Source organism: Pomacea canaliculata, linkage group LG6 (assembly GCF_003073045.1).
Source record: "Pomacea canaliculata isolate SZHN2017 linkage group LG6, ASM307304v1, whole genome shotgun sequence".
Taxonomy (NCBI): Eukaryota; Metazoa; Mollusca; class Gastropoda; order Architaenioglossa; family Ampullariidae; genus Pomacea; species Pomacea canaliculata.
Window position 1 is genome coordinate 2,959,287 of NC_037595.1, and position 20,273 is coordinate 2,979,559.

The 20,273-nt window shown below is 34.6% G+C and overlaps 2 protein-coding genes across 30 annotated transcripts in view; one reads left to right on the top strand and one right to left on the bottom strand.

Annotated features, from left to right (window-relative positions):
- Window positions 1-70: 70 nt before the first annotated feature.
- Window positions 71-14,340, bottom strand: LOC112565751 (homogentisate 1,2-dioxygenase-like). Of its 3 annotated transcripts, none has more exons than XM_025241476.1 (16): window positions 14,193-14,339; window positions 13,628-13,699; window positions 12,613-12,701; window positions 8,773-8,878; window positions 8,390-8,449; window positions 7,981-8,072; window positions 7,822-7,856; window positions 7,496-7,575; window positions 6,447-6,546; window positions 4,315-4,436; window positions 3,954-4,058; window positions 3,341-3,467; window positions 2,830-2,882; window positions 2,198-2,326; window positions 1,710-1,839; window positions 71-1,095 (listed from the first exon to the last, which is right to left on the bottom strand). In XM_025241476.1, exons 1-16 carry the CDS (start codon window positions 14,205-14,207, stop codon window positions 1,064-1,066), a joined length of 1,347 nt encoding a protein of 448 aa, XP_025097261.1. In that variant the 5' UTR covers window positions 14,208-14,339; the 3' UTR covers window positions 71-1,063. The 3 variants fall into 3 exon arrangements, with proteins under 3 accessions (XP_025097261.1, XP_025097262.1, XP_025097260.1); XM_025241477.1 differs by having other exon boundaries at window positions 71-1,297; XM_025241475.1 differs by having other exon boundaries at window positions 71-1,839; window positions 14,193-14,340.
- A 241-nt stretch (window positions 14,341-14,581) lies between these two features.
- LOC112565746 (mitogen-activated protein kinase kinase kinase 15-like) overlaps window positions 14,582-20,273 on the top strand; it is a 43,756-nt gene continuing 38,064 nt past the window's right edge. For 20 of the 27 annotated variants that reach the window (XM_025241443.1, XM_025241450.1, XM_025241453.1 and 17 more), the window contains exons 1-7: window positions 14,582-14,831; window positions 16,264-16,417; window positions 18,082-18,304; window positions 18,783-18,964; window positions 19,124-19,199; window positions 19,431-19,523; window positions 19,797-19,903. In XM_025241443.1, the coding sequence (XP_025097228.1) occupies window positions 16,278-16,417; window positions 18,082-18,304; window positions 18,783-18,964; window positions 19,124-19,199; window positions 19,431-19,523; window positions 19,797-19,903 (821 nt within the window). In that variant the 5' untranslated portion in view covers window positions 14,582-14,831; window positions 16,264-16,277. The remainder of the gene's footprint in view (window positions 14,832-16,263; window positions 16,418-18,081; window positions 18,305-18,782; window positions 18,965-19,123; window positions 19,200-19,430; window positions 19,524-19,796; window positions 19,904-20,273) is intronic. The other 7 variants (XM_025241464.1, XM_025241470.1, XM_025241467.1 and 4 more) reach the window with 1 other exon arrangement.

Below are 20,273 nucleotides of genomic sequence, written 5' to 3' on the forward strand. Positions count from 1 at the left end.
AAACACCACATTAAGGTGGTAGACACATGAATAACACACACACACACAGATTGCAGCAAATGACATCATATTGAATGAAATGTTTTAATGTACCGATCTGTCCACACTCATAATAGGCAATTTACTTGAAAAAGTAAATTTTAAAATACATTCTGGAATATTTGTTTTACTGTTGCTAATCTGAAATTAAATGCAGTCCAGATACAACGGGAACATGTTAATGAACCAGCCATAAAAATCATTGATGAGGGTCTCTCCTTTCCATCACACATCCACACAGGAATGTTCAGCTTTCAACATTCTAAATATATATATATGGTCCAGTTTTCGACAAAAACTAGAATTTCCTAACTTCATAGCAGAATATTACTACCTTTTACCAGAAATCTGATACCAGTTGCATCAAGCAAGCATGTAGCAAAAGGTAAACTTCAAAAACACATTACTGTATATCACATGCATATAAATTGGAAAAGGCCCATCCTGTAAGGCAAAATCACTTAAAAGCAGTTTATGTAAATGGGTAAAAATGAGTAAATATTTAACATTGGAGACAAAAAGAATATGATCATTTTTTAAGCAGATCCATAATATTCAGTCTCCACTTGGACACCTGAACAAACACATTTCTTTGGACGAGTTGAATGAGTAAGTTTTCAAAAAATAACTGTTTTTTTTTAAATGCAATGGGTATAATGAAAATTTTAATACAACCTTTAAGCTCTTAAAAATTTATTTTCTGATGTTGGTCAATCACACTACAGCATGTCAAATATATTTTTAAAAATTCTCTCTATAATGATGTTTTTAAAATAAGAATATATACCTTAAGATAATGGTAATATTTCCCACAAACCAGTGACCCTCATCTAGTGTCAAAAGTATACAGCATAGTTTTACAAAGAAACATTATCACTTCTTTCAATTAGGTGAAAGATTCAGCATACTATTTTGTGAATAACAAGGGTAGTCTTGAATCTGGAAAGATCAACATCTGCACATTCAGACCAAATCTCATTTTTTTTTTTTTTTTTTTTTTTTTTTTGAAACAGACGATGCTTCTTCAGAAAGAGAAGGTCTGCGGTTCTTTGTCATCTGAAACAGGATTAAGTTAGCTTATGACAATAGCTTCACAATAACAAGTGTTCTTCATAATTTTTATTACACGGGAACATTTATTCCATATGCCATTCACTTGATAAACTCTACTGGCCGTGATGTTGTACTAGCCTGAGGTGGCCTGGGGTCACCCACTGTATGGTTCCATGATATGCCAACAGTAAATTTCATTTGCAGACTGTGACCATGAAAAAAAAAAATTGTAGTTTACATAATACAACTGTTTATTTTTTTTAGAAAAACAGGACAGTTGCAGCTGGTCAGTAGGTAAGGCAGATATCTTTGCTTAAATACAGAATAAGACTTGTTAAAAGGAACAGAACAATATGCCCTAACTTTCACAAATATCAACCTTTTCACAATAACAGCCCAGCTCATTTAGCTGGAAAATCTTTAATACATTCTTAATTGTTTTCAATGATAATTTCTAGCATGTAAGCTTATCAAATAAATTGTGATCTGGCAACATTGCAAGAATGCATGTAATATAGAAAAATTCAGGCACACTTTATTTTCTCCTAAAAATTCCTAAAGTGGTCTTTTCTTCTGCTACATTGCCATGTTTTCACATATTGTATGGGACAATATACCTGTAGGCTTCCAGTTGGGGTCAAAGTGTTTTTTTAGTGGCTGCCAGCATTGGTAGTAATCTGGGTCAATGCTACTGGTGTTAGCCCATTCCGTGACTGCCATGCTCAAAGATGACTCAAACATAAATGCCTTTCAAATAAAAGAAAAAGTGCTGACAAGATTGTGCTTTACCTGCTTTATGTAATTTGCTAGCAGGAGGCAATCAAGACTACACTGAGAAAGCTTGTACAGTATCTCCAACAGATAAATATTAATCTCATTGTGTGTTCATGCAGCATTATGGTCCTCGTAATCAAGGCCTACAACCTTCTCTTTGACCTATGCTTTGGGTTGATAAACTTTGCACACAATATCTGTATCTTTTCAAATTATTATCTTTATAAAAAGACCTTAGTCTCTAGGATGTATTGGATGATGAAAAAAGGTAGAGAAACCTTCCTCCACAACTCCGTAAACAAGCCATTTCTGATATTTATTAGTTACCTACCATTGTGCCTACAGCAATTTTCTCTGGCTTGAGTTCTGCCTTTGAAGCTTTTTCAAAGCATTCAGCATCTGGGCCATGAGGTGTCATTATGCTGTGCAGACTACCACCTCCTGGCTGAAAACCACCCTCCTGGGAAAGGGAGAAAGAGAGTGAAAGGAATTTTAGTCCTTTGTGAACCTGTCCTAATGATGATTTCACGGCACAAGCTGCTAATGTTTATGCACATTAGACATTAGCAGTTGGTACTTTGCTTGTCAGAACTATCAATATCAGCTAATGGTGCCAAAGTTAACAATTGTTTAAATGTGTTTGCTTGCTGGCACATAAGTGATGGGCAGCTTTGATCATGCATTAGTAAGGATATTAAATAATTTATAACGGTAGTAGAAGTGGAGAGCAGAGGAAAAAAAAATGACGCAAAGAAAGATGGATGATTAGGCAAAAGATATAAAATTATTGTAATGTTCTTGGCACATCAACTTTGCTGTGTTCCTCAATAAAAGCTAGAAATTAATTCAAGGTGAATATGAAAGAAAATAATGGTTATTTCTAATTCTAAAAGAAATACATAACATACAGCAACCTTCATTTAATATTGATTTAACATAACAGCTTTAAGCTCTTTTACAAACCTTTGCTTCATAAGTTCCCTTAATAAGGCCCATGAACTCACTCATGCAATTTCCTGCATGGATAAAAATAAAAAGCTGTACACAACCAACTACTTATATCCAATATTCCAGCTTGCTTCCTATTTCTTTTAGTAAATGTGTTATCTTTGTACCCACTGCAAGTCACAAAGCCTTGCAAAATATTTCAAAATGTCAAAAGGAAACAAGAATAAATGAAAAGAAAAACTTTTTAAACAGAATCTGTGAAAATAAAATTAAAGTGCAATTTCTGTCATCCAGCCCCACTATTAGCAACAGCACACATGAAATACGCAAATGGTGGCATCAACTGGCTGTCCCAAAACAAAATGTTTATAATTTTAAAAATTTTAATAAATATTCTGATTATTGACATGATCAACTGACAGAATCTATCTGACTGTAATGAGCAACTTTGCAAGAAAATTGCAACTGTCAAGAAAATAAAAAGGACGGAAACATGACACACTTTTCCTCAAATTAGTTAGCTTACTGTGATAATATGGAGGGCGGAATGTTTTCTCCTGGACAGACCATCGTGGAGGAAATATCACAAAATCTGCTATAGCTGTGCCTGCCCTCAATGAAGGGCAAGTGAGAACAGTGAAGATTGAAGGATCCTGAACAAATTATAAACTTTAATATGTAACAAATAATATATAATCAATAGTATATTTTCCTTGGCAATGCCTTTCGAAAAAATGTATATGTGCAAACCTGAAACGTCTAGCGGCCCTATGTTTCTCAAAGGAGCAACAAGGAATAAACTAAACTCAAACATCTATACCCCTATTTTAAAATAGCCTACTTCAAAGGCTTTTTCTTGAGAAAATAAACTCTGTTTACTACAGCAATGAATTAATTTGTCCTAGATGCTGCACCATTTTGTGGTGGAATGCCAACAGTATTTTATGATGAAAGTCACTGAAATACTGCACAATTTTATGAACAGAATCATCCAAATTTAACATGATTATCAAAGTCTCAGAATCATAAAGTGTTACCAATATCTAAAAGTTCGGGGTACATAATATCTTTTCACCTTTATTAAATGCAAAAAAGTGCAGCGATACCTATGTACAATAAAGGGAGAAGGGAACACTTACCGCATGATCAAATGCCACACAGTTAATGACCATGAATTTACTGAGGTCATATTTGTATGGTGCATAGTTCCCATGCCAACCCACTACATCAAATGGAGAATGGTTCTGAAAAAAAAAAAACCAGCACTATCCTCCTGTTAAAGAGTACAATACTTTTTTTTAAATGAATGGTAATCCTAATGACAAAACGTTTCTCTATCAAGTCAAACAACTTTTTAAAAATTTTCCCATCATCCTACATCCACAACAGCATATCCCTCCTCCCTCCCCACACACCGAGTTGTGAAATAGTCTTAACACCTGAACTACTATGGATTTTGAGGAAAAAAGAAACATCAGTAGCAAAAGAAACCATCCTCACCTGTTTACATGAGAAAAGGTGGCCATGATACTTGCTGATAACTGTGTATCCTGTGACATCACGATCTTCATACCAAGCACAAGGGGTCAAGAAATCTTTAGGATTGGCCAGTCCATTAGCACCTAGTATTTCAATAAATTATAGATGATAGTGGGCAATATTATTAAAAACAAATTAGTCTCACGATGGTGATCGGGGGGAAGGGGGTTGACTTCAATTTGCTTATAAATGATGTCTCAATCCTCAAGTTTATGGAAGTATACAATATTTTTAAACTGAAAGCTGTTTACAGATTGACACAGGCCACAATGTTGTCAAAGCTACTGCACAAATTTGAATGTCAGTGAACGTGTCATTTACGTCTTGACAATTTTTTTATTTATTCAAATTTTATCGTTTCCTTAGCACCAGAGAGCAGTCTATTATGTGAAGGAAATTGTGAAGAGAGTGGGAGAACACTAGAGGGGGGATTTTAGCAGCAGAGTTTGAGGGAAATTCCTATTTTAGTTGGGACAAAAGGTATCTATCACGCAGCAGCTACATTACCAGTAGCTAGTCTGCCAAATATTTTTCTATGCCAAGTCATGGCGCATCAAGTTAGATGTCTCAGAGCCCAGCCATTGCATCTCTATGCTATTTTGCTATTTTGAATAAGATGTCTCAATGCCTACTCACTGCATCATTAAGCATTGCTTGTTGGAATACACCTTCGCAGTTTGACTGACAGACATTCAAACATGGATATATAGATATACACACACATGCACACAATACACCATTTTAGTATGGTTGCGAGCTGTCTTGAAGAGAAAATATGTCAGTACTGTTGCAGATAGAGAGACTTTTGATCATTTATTGACATCACCATTGGTTCATATCAAGGGGTAAGCCATCAATATTAAAAAAAAATACTCTGGGTCATTAAACATTTAAATAACAACCTACCCACAAGAATATCACTCATTGTATAACAATAAATATTATTTTGGTACATCTTGTTTGAGACCAGCATTGCACAATTCAAAGGCTCTATACAGAAAGCAAGAAATCAGCCTAATGGTTTCTTCAGAGGTATCTCCCATGTCTGTAGGGTGCACACCTCGTAGTGCTGGGACTTGCGTTCTGATGTTGGTATAAGCTTTGCAGAAGAAGAGTACATGTGCTTCATCTTCTATTTCTATTTTACACAGAGGACATGCCATATCTCGTGGGCCAACATCATTTCTGTATCGTAGCTTATGTGTTGTTATATCAGATATTCCAAATCTAAAGCGGGTATAAGCTACTTTAAAACATTTCAGTTGGTAGAGGTCAATGTATCTTTCAGGCTGAAGATAGTTTGATAGGATGCATACATTTCTAACTATGAAATGTTCTCCAGCTCGGAGTGCCAGTTCTGGGCATAACAATCTTCCAGTCATTGTCAGAGTGTAAATATATTCCAAACACTTCCTACCCCCTGCTGTAACCATACAAGTCCAAAAACCATTTACACATAGCAATTCTTTCACGAGATGTGCCCAACTGCACAGTCCTAAATTTTGCATATGTAACAGCATGTTATAACTTTTATGTGGTAATCTATCATCTGGCATATTAACAAGCTTAAGCCAATATTTGATACCTTACTTTCGATAGCTTACATATTGGAAATCTACTAAAATCACTTTAAATTATTTTATGAGGTGTATTCAACCCCACACCTAAAAATCGTTTGCAGGCAAATAGGTGAACTTTTTCTAGCATATCAAAAGCTTGGCAGCCCCAAATTTCAGAACCATATAATCAGATATGAGCAATCTGCATATCATATATTTTGAAGACCTCTCTAAGAATACTGTCACTTAATTTCCACATGCACAGCAAGAGCTGGCTAGTCCTTATCTTTGCTTTAGCTGTTAAGCCAGTTACTGCACTTGTAAGGAAAAGTTTTGATGTAAAGTAAAAGCCTACATATTTGTAAGAGTTAACAATAGATAGCAACTAATAAATCATAAATTTAATATGACTGGGACATGTATGAAAATGTAATTGGCCCTCAAAACTGATAATGGGTTGGTTATCGAAGACACATTTGGTGATCCCATAAATTCGCTGCAGACATGTTAGAAATTGTCTAACAGGGTACTCACCAATAGGTCCCAAGTTTGGTAACTCAAAATGTCCATCAAAGACCTCCAAAACATATCCTCGGGATGGTCCATCCACACTGATGTTGAAACGAATTCCACGCTAAAATGAGAACGGAAACAGGTGCCTCTGCTCAAGTCTTTCCATAATGTTGGTGTTCATTACAGTTTTATTATTCACTACTAAACACTACTAAACATAAACAGCTTATGTTGAAAGTACTGTGAACAAACCTATGAAGTTCTAAAAATTTTTCTTTTTGTCAGTATGCCCAAAGAGCTTATTAATATACCATCAACTGATTTGTTTATAATTATTATTCAAAATGAAGCTTTGAGTGGACCATAAAGGCAACAATGTTGGAATATATAATGAATAGCATGGTTGCTGAATCAGTCAGCTGTTAGCTGTCCAAGAGTGTGATCTATATGTTGCTAATCCAGCATAAAAACTGGTTTTACAATGAGTATGGTTGCTAAACCAGTTAGCTGTTTGCTGTCCCAGAGTAGGAAGTGTATGCTGCTAATCCAAAAGCATCTGATATTCTCAGTCATTTTTTAGTATCTTGCAAACAAAAAGGCAAGAATGTGGAAAACAAATCTGTTACATATCTTTACATACTGTTCTTTAACATTTGGATTTTATAGGTAGTAGAGAAGTCATTGGCAGAAGCAAGCAAGATTTAAATCTAACAGCCTATCGTACCTATAAATCACAGGATGATGAGCGCAATGGGTGTCATAAACTAGTCTTTTTTTTTTTTAAATCAACAAATAGGCCCATTTAAACTGGAATTAGACAAAGCTTTCAACTTCCCATTTTAACTGTCAACAAAAAGTTGTATCTCTGAAATCATTTTTATTCACAAATGCACATCTAATGCACAGACTTACCCAAACTATTGTAGTTTTGTGTCAAAGAAAGAAATCTGTCAAATGGTAAAGTCAGATTCATAATTCAAATTCATAATAAATTATTATTCTCTAACATGCACATGTAGCTTTCCTGCAACAATTAAGCTGATGAAATACAAACAAAAAAGCTTTTGTACCTGAATCACACAAATCTCATTGGGGTCAACTTGCATACGACCAAACTCTGTGGTTATAAACAGTCCTCTCTGCTGTGGAACTGTTGAATTGCAAATAAAATTAACATATTCAGGCTTGAAACAAAAGAACACAAATATCCCTCTATACAGTTATCTCCTCCCCTCACACACAAACATATATATACACACACACACAATGCCAAAAAAAAGCACATTTTATCATTTTCAAATGGTCACAAAATAAAGAACTTATTTTCAGCAGAAAAACCTTAAATATTGTAAATGAAAACAGATAATAAAAAAAAAAACAACAAAAAGTTTCTCACCTATAAGAAAGTCACCATCAGAACTGTAGAAACACCTGTAAACATGACAAGAATTAAGCACATAAGTCTTATCACATCTGTAAAGAATGTGCAATGTTCATTTTTGACCTGTGATATCTTAAATTCTGTTTGCTTTATCTTCTATTTTGGCACTCTTACTTTTCTCCCATTGGAATGTTACAGGTGTAGATGTAGATAGCAAGACCATGACGAGCTTTGGGATCACCTGCTCCACAAATTGTTGCAAGACCCTTTATAGGTTTAAAAGAAAAAGAAGATTTATATATGGCAAAATAATTTTTGCATGCTTTGAGTAAAGCTTTCTAATATACACATTTTTATTTAAAATAAAATTCTAGAATCACCTCTCAAACTGTATTACTTTACATTTATAAGCTATGAAATTATCAAAATAAAACTCTTTAAAAATGGCAAATATTTCATAAAAAATTTCAAAGATAATTTTTCTAATGACATCTAAATAAGCTACTATTTAAATAATATTTAAAATATAATATTATTTTCCTCAAGTAATAGTTTTCCTACAAAGAAACAGCAGATAGTTTACCTGAACAAAATCCACTTTCTCTTCATCAACATTTGGGATGTTAAATGGTTTCCACCTTAACTGCAAATAAAGAGGTGATTTTATGCAAAATAATAAAAGATAAAAAAAACTAACATTAAGCATCTACTATTAATTAAGAATAATTATGGTACAAACTACTTTTGCAGTAGTTTTTTTGAAGCTCCAGATCATGCATCCTTCATTTATCTGTATACACCATGAAAAACTGCTCCATCTTTGGTAAATGACATGTCCTCCATAATATTACTAATTTTCTAAAATTCTTAATGAACCAATGGGTCCTTGTACTGAGAGAGGGAAAATGAATTAGTATATTGCACTGGAGAGTATACAATAAAGGCTTCTTATGTTTTCTGGAATACCTGATTTGGATTGGGTTGAACACTGTTCCAATCATGAGTCAGCAAGCCCTTTTCTTCTACTGTGAATGGCTGATGCAGAACAGATGGTCGGATTCTGTAGAGCCAGCTACAACAGTAATTCAGTATTTAAGTAACTATATTCAATAACAACAATAACAATAACAACAGACTTTATTAATCCCAATGGGCAATTTAAACATGGGAGCTGTGCCCTGTTTCCAAAATATATGTATATGGGGAAAAAAAACCACACACACACACAAAACACACACACATGCACACCTACCATCACACACACACACACCGCTGATAGTTCATCTGTGATTGAGTAGCTGAACTGCGGATGGCACAAAAGATTTTAGATGCCTATTGGTTTTGCATACTGGCATGGCATAGCGTTTACCGGAGCTTAATAAAACAAATTCTCCCGCTAGCACATGCTCAGGTATGGACATAATGCGGGAAGCTTTCCTAATTAATTGTTGATTACAGAAGGAAGTCAAGTCCCTCTGTTTAGTACCAATTATTTTGGAACAGATGTTGACAATACTATTCAAACTGTTCCTATCATGAACAGATAAATTATGTAACCAGCATACAAATTCTAAAGCTAGAGAAGTTTGTAACTAACATTTACTACTACAGCCATGATAATGATGGTGGTGGTGGTAATGATAATAACTTGAACTGTATGTATGACCCAGATTAAGTCCAGTGTTCAGAATGGCAGCTGTATTATAAAAGTATTTTAAAATTATGTATAACAAGCAAACTAATAATAAAAATACAGTCTTTCGGGATTTTGTTCAAATGCAAAATTCGCAAAAAGTACAAAGCTAAAATTATTTATGCATAATTGCTTGAAATGCTATCAAACCAATACTTTTTCAGTCTGGCACATTAACAGCTATTTATCTATTTCTCAGATTTGGTCTTTTTCTTCTATTGTCTCTCCAACTCCAGCCTTCATCCCTCCTTCAGTGATCTCCCCCTTAATGCTTATACGTCATGCAGTCATTCAATATGCTACATTCTAACTTTTAAATCTTGAAACAATACTGCTGATTCAAGTTTGATCACATTTGATGAAAGGGATAAAATGATAAAATAGCAAGCCACTTCACCAAAAATTCTTCTCTTTTTTTTCAATGAAAAGTAAAATCTTTATCTATATAGTCTTATATTTGTTAACACTTAAATTATCATTGACTGAAGAAAGTCCTAATCTGTAGCATCTTGGTGTGCTGAACACGAATATGACCATGAACATTTTTTTACTGGCTCTCGTTTTGAAGATATTTGATACATTTCATTTTCTATGTTTCACTCTTTAAATGTATTCAGTAGGACTGTAAAAACATCCTAAATAAGTATCGAAAACTTTGCTGCAATATGTCTCTAAATATCCACTTCCTTCATTCCCATCTTTACTTATGTAAAAATTTGTTTCCCAGTGTTATTTATTAAAATTGTATATGCTTCTTAGAGAGTTTTGCTCATAAAATTATAGTTTTTGAATGCTAATTTCATAGTAAGCCATATTTTCATTGCATGGTTTCACATGATTATTTTTTTCAAAGAATAGATTTATTGGTTTTTATGAGAACTGGTATATCTGCATGCCAATACAACATGATCCATCATATTAAATATGTAAAGAATCTCCTGCATAATGAACAGCAAATATAACTATCCACAGAATTGAGAAAAATATGTATTAATGACCCTACTGTTTTATTTCACCAAACACAATCCACTAATGTTTTAAAACCCTTCCTCTTCAACTTTAAAGATTGTCATACTTGTAAATGAAATTTAACATTGTTACAGTAACATAAATATCTTTAATAAAAAGTATAGAGAAACAAGAAAAATAACAAAGTTACAATCTGAAAAATATAATTACATCAGTGTATTTTAAGAACATTTAGTTATGGTTCATTTGAAACATTTTTGTTCTTCCAAAAACTGTAAGGCATGTGAAAAACAATAAAAAAAATAAACAGACTAAACAGGAAATTGACAAGCATTTGAATACAACCATGCAGAAGGTAGAGAGAAAGACAAGTAAGGAAAATGAACAGAAAAGTAATGCAGTAACTGTGCAGCTGGCCTGATCTAGAGAAGGGGGTACAGGGTGCAGAGATCAAAGCACTGTCAGTGGTACATGCTTCCCTAAACAAGCATTCCCATTACAGTAGTTTTTCATCTTGTATCTCTTTAATGTTGATGAAGCTGCTCTGTTTTGTATATTTGAATTCATGGTCATTTGTTTTCAGTAAATCTTTGACACTGATTGCTGTTTAAAGTACAGTACTTGATCAACCCATGTGGGCTTACTAAAGTATTTAACACATTTGGTGTACAAAGGGGCATATTTGTTGTAAATAATTAAAACTGATAGTGCCAGTAAACAAAGACTTCCTCTGGATCTGTTTTGCTGGAAACATTATGGAAAGGAACATTATACAGATCACCAAGAAAATCTGATTCTACAAAGTTTCTGACACAATGCAACAATAAGTATTATAATAGTTTCACAGTCGCTCTTGGGATTTTAAAAACTTGTTTGCATTGGTGGTACATTGACTTCAACACTGGGTTGCTGACGTATATGTGGTCTAGTAAAGTTTGGGATGTATAAGTGACTTTTGTGGGGGAGGTAACAAGTTGTGTGACACTAGATAGTGTAATTTTTTGTCAAGCCAATGATTATTTGGTTTTAAGAGGTCAAAGTTAAAATCTAACAGCATGTACTCCTGATCAAGCAATATAGCATCTAACATAGAACTGAAAATGTCTATCCATTCTGTTTTCTCATTAGGGTTTTTGTAGATAAACCCTATTATAATAGGAGCCACATTATTCAGCTTGATTTCAAGCCAGATTGATTCAATGTACATTTTCAAGGTGATGTAATCATTTAGCACTGATTGAGACCTACTCAGCTGACTGTTGATAGGGAATCACAGGTCAGACAGACAAGCTGTGCATATCCAAAAAGACAAAATAAGTGTAGTTATCTTCTGATTAATTCATGCATGAAATGGTAACCAATGCAGTTCACAAAGAAACAAGGTAGTGTGTTTAGCCTTACATGGAAAACAAAGTGATCAGCCTTAGACTTTTGAGCTTGTCGATCAGGCAGCTGGGAAGACCAATAAAAAAAATGTAGTTAAAATAGTCTAACAGGCGGGGGGGGGGGGGGGGGGGGGGGGGGGAATTGGTGTTTTACGCCGTGTCAGCAGCTAAGGCTATATTACGGCAAGCAGCCAGCCCTGTAAACAGATGCCACGTGCAGAGAAAGATCTGCGTGCCCGAGACGAGAAATGAACTCAGGGCAGCCAACCTTCACTGTATTGGTGACAGGCGCTAACAGCGCTAACCGTTGCGCCACCGGACCGCTCGTCTAACAGGCAGACAAAAGCTTTTCAGTGAAATCAGAAGTGAATAAACATCTGTTTATCCTAGCCCAAGGGCAATGGATTTGAAAAATTATTAATATTTTATTAATGACAATGATATATTATAGGCACTGACATACAGGACATTGTTACAAGGGGGAGGAGGGAAATTATAGTGTTTTACGCCTAGCCAGCAACTGAGGCTATATTATGGCAAGGCAACAGATGCCAGAGAAAGAATAGCATACATGAGATGATACCTGAACCAAGGACAGCCAACCTTCACTATAATGGTGACAGGCTGTACGTAACTGCTGTGCCACTAGTCGACTAGACCACCCGGATAACATTACAATCATTCATGCAACTATATATATATTACAGATAAAAGTGCCAGAAAGTATTGAAGAGTCCCAAATGTAACATCAACTCTAACCTGCGTTGGTTTTCTTTCCTTGGAGCAGTGAATGCTGCACCTGAAAGCTGTTCAGCATACAGACCATATGGACACTGTTGTGGACTGTTCTGTTAAAATAGAATGATGCCTCATATATCATCAGTGAATCAACTGTTCTTTTAGAGAACACGTATATATATTTCTCTGATAAGCATAACTCAACAAAAATGTGCTGAACTCTCTGCTTTTTTACCTGTTACTTTTCTAAGATGGTTAAAGTGATACAATTTCTTTTTTAACAGTGATAACAACATGTAAGTTCGCTAACCTTTTTTCCTACTATAGTAAAGCAAATGATGAACTAGAGGAAATGTGTTCGGAAAGGAGGGATCGACTGGTGTTTTGCGTTGAGCTAGCGACTAATGTTACATAACGGCAAGGCAGCCAGCCAGCCTGTGTACTAATGCCACATGCAGAGAAAGAACAGCGTGCCTGAGACGAGAGCTGAACTCAGGACAGCCGACACTCACTTACAATGGTGACGCTGTAAACATGTTCTCAATTAACATGGTACGTATACGAGATTCTAATGTGCAGATGTAACAGGAATATAAGACTTTACAGATACCACCACAGTTACCATTTTAATAAAACATATTTTAAAAAAATTCTTCAAGAACTAGGGCCAATGCATTTGCCGATGAAGAACTGTTTGAAATAAGTTTGTATTATCGTTTGGTAACGTACTTAGTATCGCTGCTATTTCTACTCGCTTTGTGCGCTACTTAAGTTACTCGATCTATTCCATACATCGCGAAAATGGGGCAAATCCAGACTATCTTTATATTGATGAACAACGAGATTAAGACCAGATTAACGTCTTCTTTTGAAACAAACATATCGATCACCGATCAGCATAACTCACGCTGCAATATATGGCACTTTGCTGGGGTATGACCTTTATATTTACATATCACGTGATAAGAAACATGATCCAGCTCGGAACAAATCAGAACGCGCACTACATAATAGCGAGATTGAATTAAAAACGTACCTGTCCTTTAGGCAAACATCCAGGACACCGTGGATCCTCAGATGTAAACTCATTCCCAAATCCAGACAAGTACTAGTTGAGAAATAAAAGACTTAAATTACGTTCTAATAAGAGAGTAGATGTCACAAGTACTTTAAGGCCACGCCTCATTATTTGACCAATGAACATCCTTTTACTTGACACACCTCCATATCACGGCAATGACAACCTTGACCCAAGACATGCGACAAGAAATAAACATGTTTAAACTAAAAATATTTTCTGCCCCACAAACTAATGCTTCTTACCGTACATAATTTATAAAATTTAGGACAGGATATAACTTTTTATTATAAAAGAAACTGCAGGTGTTTGACTTCGAACGATCTCAATACTAGGGCATCTGTTTAGCTCTTCTTTCAAGTTTTTAATGTTTGCATCTTAGTTTATACAAACTTCATTTAATGCAGCTAAATATTTTCAGCAAACCAACACAAAATGAAAGAAAACGGGACAACTTAAACCATATTTATAAGCATGACTTAATAAGCAAATAGTGTAACGCGTGTTCGAAGTCGCTTCTCACCTGAAGTCCTGCCATCGTGCTGACGTGAGGCGACCTGCAAATGACGTCACCAATTGAGCGCAGACGACATGACTGTTAAATGGACAAGTTCGCGATCGCAAGAAACCTAGCCCGGGTAACCTAACAAAGCAGAAGACACTATTTATTTCCTTTTCATACAACTGCAATTTTTTAGGAGCAGTTTTCAAAACCCCCGAATGTTATAAAATTAAGCACATGTTCCATTTACATCATCAAAATATGGTTGCTTGTGTACATTTTTATATGGGGCAACAAAATTGAAAATCTGGGAAATTAAAAATACAGAAATTAATATTGACATTATGGTTTTCAGTCTTCATATTTTTATCCAAAAAATAAAAAAATAAATGAAACTTAAGTGACCTCTAAATCAGGGGATGTCACTTCCAAAAACATGGCGTCTCAATACCTCGGAAAATCCGTGGATTCGATACCGTTCTGACCGAGTGCGACTTTGAAAGGACAGTTAGTGGACAACTATGCACCATGAAATATTTTTAATGAAGTAGAAGATTCTGATGCACTTATTACTAAACACGATGCATCAAATGGTTTGATCAACGTGAGGAACTATTGAGAAAGTGGGACAATAGTCGATACTATTATTACATAGCGAAGGTAACAGATATTTATGCTATCTAATTATAAATATTAACTTGTGTGTTAGCATTTCTCCTAATAAGATTGATTTTAGGGCGATGCTTTAGTTAAATTCGTAATATTTTTATGTTTTTGTATAATCTGTTAAGACAAATCACAAAACCTAAATTGTCATCAATGGCCTCTGATTTCAAGACACAAGAACTTGTTTTTATTCATCATTATTATGGATTCTGTGTAGTCATATGGTATTTATAATTTAGGTTTATTCTTGTACGTCGTGTTCAGCACTTAATAAAAGTTATTTATTAATCCTGGAATTTTTTTAAATCATCAGTTTAGCTTTCATTTGGGAATTACTGTCAGCAGGAAATAAAAGGGTGGATCAAAAAGTCATTCCAAAAGACTTGTTAGACATACTTAAAGAATAAAAAGTTATTTCCTTAAACGTTAATAGCATTTAACAGTAGCTGAATTTAAAATTACTGCCTAACTGCAGTTTACATATTTTGTGCATCATGTTTACAATGTTGTAATATGCATGAAATAAGACTAAGATTGTCTAAAAGATACTAAAGTTTAACATCACAGTTTCTTAGATATAAAGGTGGAATTCTTATGTTATTCTGTATTAGTATTTAGAAGTAATAAATAGACACTTGAAACTGCTTGTGCCTTCAACAGCAGTCCAGATGCTCAACAGTAGATAAAATATCAGTTTTGTGTGTGTGCGGTGATATATGTGCTTAAGAATGTTTTTAGATGAAATATTGCATGGGGTCTTTTTTCTTTGTGGGGGGGGGGAGGTGTTTGCTATAACACACCTCTGACCTCATCTTATAATTAACATTTGTTGTGTTGTTATTTCTTGTCTTCTTTTTATAACTGAGCACACTTCCCAAGTTATAGGTCCACATTAGGATTAATAAATTTGGTCAGTTCTCATTTGTCAGTAAAGAACACTGAATAAGGTTTAAACTAATCGTAACTCAACCAAAATATTTTCTCTATGATAAAGAAAAGTTGTTAATTCAAAATGTTTTTTAATTTTTTATTTTAAATAGTTACAAAGAATTTTATATAGTAAAGAAAACAAACAGAAAAAATGATGGTTGTGGTGGTGATAAGAGGAAGATAATTACAGCACTGTCTTCGCTATAGATCCCTATGAACACAATCTTGTATAAAGAATAATGTCATTTTGGATTAGCTTAGTATAAAATTACTACTCTAACTTTTCAGTTGTTTGGTATTGTTGAACACTGATATTTAGCAATTATGGATACTTGATTTTTCTTCTTTGTTGATTAAAAATGTGTTTATCAGTATTTTACAAGACTATTTTCCAATAACATTTTTTCTTTACTGTCTCTGATACCCAGACCTTGTGTGGTATGGGAATTTGTCATGAGTCGTATAGTCATCAAAGTCTCATTTCAACTATTGTCAGAATTCTAGAACACCATGAAAGTGGTCTGTGTGATTGGTGTCAATGGTGATAGCAAAGGCCTGGATGCCAGTGGTGACAGCAAAGGTTTTGTAAATGCAGAGCTCCTGGCAGCACGACAAAAGGCCTTGTCTGAAATTGAAAATGCCTGTAAAGGGTTGGTATTTATACATTTATAATGTTATTTACATAATATTTTTTGTCATGATTTTTTTTATCAGGAAATGATTAGTTCTCCCTCTTTCTCTCTCTATTTTTTCTTTTTTGGTTAGTGTTTAAAAAAGTGTAGGTATTATAGTGCCTCTACTCGTCTTGTATTCCACCATAAAAATTGTCTCCTTTTGTTTAAAACTAGATGGATTACTGATTTATATATGGAATATTTCATTAGAGTATTATATATAAGAACACTGAAGCAGCTTTCATCCTAAAGACAATGGATCAGTTTTTCTACTCCATGGAGAGAATACTGCTACCATTCTACGTCAAAAGTTAATTTTTGTGGAACCTTGCATCTTGTGGCTGATATAGTGATACTTTTTCCATATAGGTCAAGATGGGCACTCAATGGAGGCAGCTTTGTCTTTATTTTTTTCTTCATAGACTTTGTTTTGATGTTTATTTGAAGTCATACCTGACTGAACATTTGGATGTGATGCCACCTTCCATTTTGGTGACCTTAGTTTCTTTTGAATGGGAGACTTTTGGTGTTGACGGTTATCTACAGGCTTCCTTTTCTCCTTCGTTGATCTCTTGATTTGTGTGTGTGTGGGTGATGTAGTGCTTCATCATCTGTTTCAAATTATTTTGTGTATATTCAAATATTATATGAATTATGTAATATAATGATTAGAGTGAATTTTCCACGGGTGTGGTGACTGCATATCATATGTAGGTGTTGGGACTACGTCTTGTACTTTATCAAAACATTTTTTCTTTCGGCTTAGAGTAAACACTTTTGCTGAGTGCAGTGTTTTCAGCTGATGACATCACTGCATGATGGAGACTAAGACTTGTCATGCTCACCTCTTGAACTGTGGACATTCAACACCAGGCTCTGGACGTTTGCTGTCCTTTCACTCCATAATTCTGTCATTAACATTTTATAATATCTATTTTCTCTGGAAGGAATTTTGTAATTTATGCTCTCGCAATTTCCGGCCATATCAAGATAACACTTTGATCATGAGGACTAATAATCATCCTGGTCCACTATGATAAAAACTCTCCCTAATCCATATCCCTTTGTATACCATCTCTTCTTCTATTCCACTTTTTATATGTGTGTTTTGTATCATGTTCACTGCCTAATTGACCTGTGGCAAAGGCCACACTGGACATTGGCGATTATGGAACCTACTTACAGTTGGACTCACTGGTGACATGATTTGCTAATAATTTTCTAAAAGGCTTAATAAAGATGTTCTGTATTTTGTATTTATTTGCTTACATTGTGTTGATTATCTAACATCTCTAAATCAAATATCTAGTGTAGAGCAGTGTTTGTTTGTGAAGGTGAAAAAATGTAACACCATACAAAAGTTTATAGAGCAGTTTTAGTGTGGCTAGCTATCTTTACAACAGTTTAATAAGATAGCTACACATCTAGAATGCTTGTGCCTTTGAGTTGTTTCGTATATGAAAAAGAAATTCAAGGTGAGGTTTTACAGTGACTTCTTTTATATCATTGCAGATGAACAAAACCAATATATAATTGTATCATGCATAAATTTATGGAAATAATTATAAATAATTATAAAAATAATTATTTTGAATACAATTATAAGATCACTTGGAAGTTTTCTTTTCATACCATTTCAGTGCTCAAGCCACCTTAGAAGTGATCCAGTTTCAGAAGCTTGATTTTGGGGAGACATCAGTGCTAGATGTATTCTACAATGCTGATGTTGCCATCGTTGACATGTCTATCAGCATGCAGCAAGCTCCTCTATTCTATCATATTGGCATCCGCCAAAGCATGGGAATGGGACACAATGTTGTCATACATTTTGACCAGGACCCAGAGACTACATTGTCCTTAAGGGTGAGTATTTAAAAGTGAAAAGTAGAAATTTTAGAGCTTTATCTTTTAAACACATACTCATTTTATATGAAACTGCATTTTTTTCTACTTATCAGCTATTTATAACAAAAATTGTTGCATCTTTGTTAGCCCACATAAGGAAAGGGTATTTATTTTTTTTAAATGTACACTTTTGTTCATATACAGTCCCTGTATTTGCTTTTAGCTTTAAGCTGGAAAACATTCTTGCTAGAAAAGATGAAATACTCTATGTATGGCTTGTTTTATTCTCTTAAAGTTAAGCTTTTTGGAACTTAATGCTGCTGCAAGCTAGGAAGTGTTTGCCATTTTTGATGCCTAAGCGCAGGATGTGGGGATTTTTGTCTTATCACTAACAGATTTTAAATGGTTGAATTTTACAAATCATTGAAAGTATGATTGAATACTTTGACTGAAATGTTTTATTTATTTATGTGTGTGCACGTGTCCTTGTTTGCAGCTTTCATGCTCAACCGGTGTAACATTTCTGCCATATCAAATAGACTCGTGTGGGTTGTGCTATGTAGTTGACACTATGGCACCTCGCATGTCTGTCATTGGAGAGTTCTGTGTCCACCCAGAAGGACCATCCCTTTCAAGGCGCTTAAGGGCTGTGCTAAGTGATGTAGACAAAGAAAATATGTGAGTGTTTCCTTTTATTACTTTTGAAGTCTTGTTATGATTTTATTCTCTAAAACCAAACAAAAAAGCATATTTTGATTTATCATCTTCTTCTATTGACTTGTTTCTCTTTCTGACTTTTTTTTTTTGGCAAGTATTTTTTACCGTACAATGTTATAGAGCCCATTCCAAAGAGAGGTTCCTAAATGATCTGCGGAAAGTCCGTGACACATACAAAGGGGAGGAGCTGAAACAGGTTTGACTTTTTCAATTTTACTTTGTCAGGTAGTCTACAGCACCTAACATACTGATTTGACCAGAGCTGTTTATGAACAAATCTGTATGCATGTGTCCTGAGAAAAAAGAAAGCTTAGAAGGAGGATGGATGGACTGATAATGTACATTTTCTTTTGCGCTTGTTTCTACCAGCATTTATTTAATCCTAACAAACATAACAGCTGAAACATGGATTATTCTCCACTTGCAGGCATTGAAGGGGATGAGGCGACGACTGGATGATCCAGAGCTCTTGTCACTGGATGCAGTATTCAACATGCTTATTTCTTTCAGAGACATCCAGGCAAGTGGGCTTAACATTCCTAGCACAATCTGCCTGCCACCAACTAATCTTTTCTCATGACTTACTATTTGCAGTGTTAGTATTTCTTCTGTCTGTCTGTGTAAAATTATTTGCGATTGGTTGACTAAAAAACATTTTCTGTGCTAGAAGATTGAATGTTAATTCTTCATGAAAGTGACCTGCTCAATATTTGACACTAGTTTTAAGTAACAAAGAAGACAAAATCAGGCGATTTGTATCTAACACTATGTGTTAATGCTGCCACAACTGTAGGATTACCAGTCCATGGTGAAGTTAGTGGATGATCTGGAAAAGGTGCCAAATGTGTCAATTGGCAACGCACTGGGTATTCAGTACCTCTACGCTTTTGCACTAAACAGGTTGGTAATGTCTCTGCTTTAGATAGATTTTTACCTATTTATGTATTTTAGGAATTATACCTTTACAGTTGGTAAAAGATACATTGGGCATTTTACTACCTCTTGATTACTGTCATATCAATAATTCATAGTGGTTATGATTTAAGGGTGCAGCCCTATGCTCCACTGCGGGTGAATAGGAACAAGAAGAAGATGATTTAAAGGAGGTTAAATTACAATTTTAACAATGAACCAGCATCTGTATTGGTTTTTAAAAAAAATGTGTGAATGCTTGTGTTCATGCATTGCTAATGTCTATAATATTATTCTTCCTTAAAATTGAGATACCCTCAGTTTCAAAACTGAATTAAAATTGACTTAGGACTTTAAA